Genomic DNA, 5762 nt, shown 5'->3' with positions numbered 1-5762 from the left:
ATTTAACATAATCCCTCCAGCTAGTATAAGCAGCATGAAGAAAATCACAAGTCCTCGACAGACAACCAGCTGTTTGGTGGTCAAAACCGCACCAACTGTGACCAATGCAACAGCATTTGCTATTCCTCCTCCTCCTTTACTGAGCCCTTCGAAGTCTGTGTTTGCATCTGTCTGGCCTTCTTCAATGTGCTGGGACTGCTGTGGTACTTCTGTACAAGGACAAACAAAAGACAACATAATCAGTCAATAGACAAAGTCCATGATGAAATCAACAATTTGTTGTTTTCCACTACCTTCTGTACAGCCTTTATTTTCCATAGCAAACTATTAATATTTGGTCTCAACACCTGCTCTGATTAAAGCCTGAAAATAAGAAGATAAAGACTGCAGTCATCATCTATACTATATAGATGTGGATGAAGAAAAATTACCCACCTCTTGAGTTGCTTTTTTCCAGTCCAGTCTGCAAATGAGGATGATGAAGAACAAAGACTGTAGGAAAACACAACCAAAAAACCCAATCCACAGACCTAACAATAAAAAGGTAAGATGAGAGGAGGACGATGGAGGTATTCAGCATGGTAATGCTGTTTATTGGCTCAGTTACAGTACTTAGAGCAATAGTGTACAGCGTTAAATAGCTGTCACTACAAAAAGCACCAGAACCTAAGGAAACCTGTTATCTACACTAAAAATAACGTTTTTTATTGGCATCTATGGTTCCACAAAGAACCTTTAACATCCATGGAATATTTCTATCACACAAAAGCTATAGAGAAAAAAGTTTCTTCTGATTGTTAAAATGTTCTTCACACTAAGAAAAAAAAGTTATTTTAAGAACTGTTCACAGAAAGGTTCTTTGGGGGAATCCAAACGGTTCTTCTATGACATCGCTGAAAAACACCCCTTTTTTAACCTTTATTTTTAAGAGAGTACCTACTACAGTATGGAAAGGCATCACATTAAAATAAATAAATAAATAAATGTCTCTTTTGTTATTCCAAAGCAAATCATAGGGCCAGCATACATTCTTAAAAATTACAGCTATTTCCAATTAGTGTTGTCAAAAGTACCGAGCACTTACACAGATACACACGGGAGCATTTGAAAGCCAAATCTACCGAGTCTATAAGTGAATCTGACAGACTCTGCTTTCAAACGCTCCCGTGTGGAGTCCGAAGCGCTGGGTGAAGTGCTTGAACAGATGCTCATTGTAGCCAATCACAGATATATCTGTTGAGCGTGTGAACACAATGGGCAATCAGAGCTGTTTGAGAATCCAGAAATGCTGGTAAATCACTTTGAATAAAAGCATTGTCAAATACATAAATGTAAAAACTTCAACAAAATGGAGGATATCTGATTTTGAAGATACAAGCCCTGCAGCTGATACATAAAGGCAGCCTGTAGGTTAATAAATAAATAAATGTTGCTGGAAACAGGCAGGACAACTGAACTAAGCAAGCAAGCAAGTAAATGAATAAATAAGTTTGTCATTATTTACTAATTCTCATGCCATTCTAAAACTTTTTCTTTCAGATAATAGAGATATTTTTCCTCAAAACACAAAATACTTTGGCAACTGTGAAGCTCCAAAAAAGGTTTAAAAGAACCACAGAAGCTGTTAATGTGACCTGTGTGAAATATTTTTGTAAAGTCTTATAAAGTGAAAATCAAGCTTTGTGTGAGGAACAGAGTGAAATTTAGAGTTGAAAATCATATAGGTTTGGAGCAGCATGAGCTTAGATGATTACTTTACATTTACAGTTTTATGGTGAACGGTTCCTTTAAAGTTTGTGAACGTTTAGTGTTAATTGCAGTGTAAATGATAGTGTGCAAAAAAGTTGAATGTGTCACTTACAAGCAGAGCAGGCATGACTATTTTTACATAGAGTTGTGGCACTATTGAGAGAAAAAATAATAATCACACAGTTAAAGCATCTTGTTAAAACCAGTTTATTTCATAATACTTTTATCATTTACTACCAACGTTTTGCTTGACAAGAACATTAATGCATAACATCCAGTAAATGTTGAACCTGTCAGACCTGGCCACACTGGGACTCTGTCGGACAGCCAGCAGGATGGGCTCTGTGTTGATGAGCAGCGCCCAGCAGGGGAAACAGGCCAACAAAAGGATGAGAATCCCTCTCTGCAGTATCACACCCACACGCTTCAGATTATTACTGTCAAACGTCTGGAGGACACAATTAAATTCAGATGAACTCCTGAGTACATTAATGATACTCACATTACTGAACATTCACTATCAGACCTGAGAGATGAGTGTATCGCATGCAGATGCCAATCCAGAGCCGATGGAGATGCCGGTCACATTAATAAATAATGTTTTAATAAATGCCACTATAATTAAGTTATTTTGTGAACTCACAGCAATAGCCAGAGCCACACTGGCCAGTTTCGTTTTCCCCAAGTGTCCACAGAACACAGTGCTGATGAAGCTGATCAGAAAGATCATCAGCTGAGATATAAACTGCACAAAGAGGAGAACATATACTGTATAACAGCTACAATGCATTTTCACTAATTGTCAGTTAAAATTCATTATAAGGCCTTAATTTGACTCTACATTGGATCTTAAATGACATATATGAACATTGCTGTCAGCTAAACTAAACATGGCACATTACATTTATTTGAAAACATATCGAAGAGTTAAACAATTAATAGATAAACTAAATTAATTATTATACTTAAAATAATTATTTCAATAACTCAATACTAATTCAATGCTGATATGTATGTGTATACACACACATATACATATCAGCATTAAATTGAGTTATTGAAATCATTTTATATATATCATTTTATATATAATATATAAACGTTTCGGCTGATCAAAGTTCTTCTTAAAAGGTGCAGTGTGAATAAAATACAAAATTATTCATTTACTTTTGACACTGTCAATATTCACACAACCACTGGTCCAGCCAGTTTTAGCAGCTCTATAATTTCTTCTTTATAATTTACTGGTAACTTCTTAGTTTTCTTCAACATTCATCACAAACAATCTGTGAATTTGACTGAGCATCATGACTTATCTCCTGTTTTGGGTATACATTTATCTGGGTTTCTGCGTTAATACTGTCCATTTCCATTTTTGGATCCAGTCCCCTGTGACAACAAAGCACTAACTTTTACTTGGTTAACCATAAAACAAATACATCTGCATATATATTCAAATAAAATATATACCTTAAAGGTCTGCTACAGGGAGTCTTTTCAAAAGAAACACTTTGAAAACTGTCGATCAGAAGTTTCTTCCTGTTGTAGTACACAAGGTTAGTATATATACAGCAGTCATAGCAGGTTTCATTAAAGGGACACCAACATCATCCTGAAGAACCCCAAATAACATCCATCTAACACTGAAAGTTCCCTCTGTGCTCAGACCAGGTCATCATGTGATGCTGATAGCTGTGTGAGCTGGTCGTTACATTTGCATTATGAAAACCTTGTGTGATAAGACAATTTGAGCAGGACTTTTTTCTAGGATGCCTTTCTCTAGAAATGCATCTAGAGTTTAAACACTTACACATAAGAAATTAAGGAAAGTTATATTGGTAGTAGTTTATTATTGTATAAAAAATACTTTTTAAGTAGTTTAATCATTTATACCTTTTTATTATTTTAAGTTTTATACATGTGAACGTTATGATCAAATAAATTAAACAAAATAAGTACTTTCTAGAGATTATGTCAAGAAATGCCGAAGATGCCGAAAGTGGGTCAGGTCAGAATATAGTTATATTATTCTTCCAAAACTGCAAGACAGAGACAAGGTCCCTGAATAAAAATATATTCAGCATGATTTCTGTGCTTTATCTCAGCAACCACTGGAGGGCTTACTTTCACCTCTTTCAAGTTTGTAAAAGGCCTTTTGTCTTGGTTACACTCAAGAATGTGAGGAGCTTGTGGACATTTAACATAATCCTGCACAGACTTTGAATATTTCTGATGTTCATATGGACAGAGTCTAAAATGATCAGGAGTTCAGGGTACAGATGGTATGTCAGATCATATTAAAGGAATAGTTTACCCAAAAATTTAAATTAGCTGAAAATGTACTCACCCTCAGGCCATCCAAGATGTTGAGGAATTTATTGGAAGATATTTGGAGAAATTTAGCATTACATCATTTGCTAACCAATGGATCCTCTGCAGGGAATGGGTGGCATCAAAATGAGAGTTCAAACAACTGATAAAAACATCACAATCCAAAATCCACATAACTCGACTCCATCATTCAATACCTTGTGAAGAGAAAAGCTCCATGTTTGTAATAAATCCACCATTAATATTTGCTTTTATCAGCTGTTTGGACTCTGATTCTGTTGGCACTTATTCACCGCAGAGGACCCATTAATGAGCAAGTGATGTAATGCTACATTTATCCAAATCTGCTCTGATGAAGAAACAAAATCATCTACATTTTGGATAGTTTGGGTGAACTATTCCTTTAGGGGTTTAAACAGGGTTCCCACTCTTTCATGAACACCAGATTCAAGGACTTTCAAGGACTTTTTAAAGCACCATTTATTTTATATCAAGCACCTATCAAATTCACACACCAGCATATGTAGTGTCATGAAAGACCTTACATTACTTAACATTTCACCACTTACACTTAACATTTACATTAAACATTTCAGAGTAATAATGTTTTTAATGTGTAGGTTTCATAAATTTAGACCGTTTTGAGCAGTTGTGTTCAAAGGAATTGAATGAAATCCATTGAAGTCAGTACTGGTAATATTCAAATACAATTTCTAAAATACTGATAAAATATACATCAAATTGGTTTTTGCTGTAGTTCTTGTACAATATTTAAATTCGAAAGAATTTCTTAATTTTTAAATTCATAAAAAGTGGTTAAATGTTGTAATAACATGGTAAAACCTGATAACATTAAAAATTTGCACATTCACTCAAAAGATACGTTACTCATTAATAAATAAACTCAAGTCAAAATAATTTTGCAAATTACTTTTTATTGTAAATCCCATTTTTAAATCTTTGACCTAGAGGAATGCAGCTGCTCAAACTTGCAGCTGCTCAAAATGTCAATATTCTTTGAAAATATTTCATGAACATTTTAAACCTTGTACATGTCTTCTAATTAAATGAGGGTCATTTTTTAGGATTTTTTAAAGTCTCTGAGAACCTGACACCTTGTAATTCTGGAGACTCCAGAAAGGTTGCAGTTCTGGAAAATGGTGGCGCTGGAGACTAAAAGGTCCCTGATGGTTTCACACCTAATTCTTCACATTAATTCTTAATTATTTTGCATTTAACTTTGGTATTTTCTTCTTCACCTGTTTTTTTTTCTGACCCTGCTGACCCAATTAGCATTTTGCTGACCAATGGTCATGTCTTAACTTAGCAATTTCTGTATTGCATTAGTTTTTAATATTTTTCATGGGGTTTTTAATCATTTTTTGACTTCTCAGTCACACCTTCTGATCAATAATCAAAAATTCTGATCAAGAATTAGCCTTCATAATACGAGCTGACATTTGACTCAAAGTGATTTCAGGGGCAGTTTCTTTATACGTTTGTAAATGCATTTTTATAATTGTATTAAATGCATGCAGTTTCCTCTAGGATTTTTTCCAGCTGTGGTGGCAGGACTATTTCTCATGGACCACGCGTTTGCGTTTTCATGTGGACGGAGGTTTTTTTTTAAACAGAAGAAGGAAAAACTCAGTTTATAAAAATACATGTGTACGTGTGAACAT

General features: G+C 34.6%; 1 protein-coding gene across 1 annotated transcript in view; it reads right to left on the bottom strand.

The window, feature by feature from the left end:
* Positions 1–356: 356 nt before the first annotated feature.
* The window catches only part of LOC107684211 (multidrug and toxin extrusion protein 1-like), a 5657-nt gene continuing 251 nt past the window's right edge, over positions 357–5762 (bottom strand). The window contains exons 2-7 of the mRNA XM_016480422.1: positions 2276–2462; positions 2047–2197; positions 1862–1902; positions 1340–1404; positions 436–492; positions 357–363 (exon numbers count right to left, since the gene is read on the bottom strand). Coding sequence (XP_016335908.1) covers positions 357–363; positions 436–492; positions 1340–1404; positions 1862–1902; positions 2047–2197; positions 2276–2462 — 508 coding nt within the window. The remainder of the gene's footprint in view (positions 364–435; positions 493–1339; positions 1405–1861; positions 1903–2046; positions 2198–2275; positions 2463–5762) is intronic.

This window comes from Sinocyclocheilus anshuiensis, unplaced genomic scaffold (assembly GCF_001515605.1).
Source record: "Sinocyclocheilus anshuiensis isolate Anshui unplaced genomic scaffold, SAMN03320099.WGS_v1.1 scaffold285, whole genome shotgun sequence".
NCBI classification, from domain to species: Eukaryota; Metazoa; Chordata; class Actinopteri; order Cypriniformes; family Cyprinidae; genus Sinocyclocheilus; species Sinocyclocheilus anshuiensis.
This window is presented reverse-complemented; position numbering and strand designations above follow the sequence as displayed.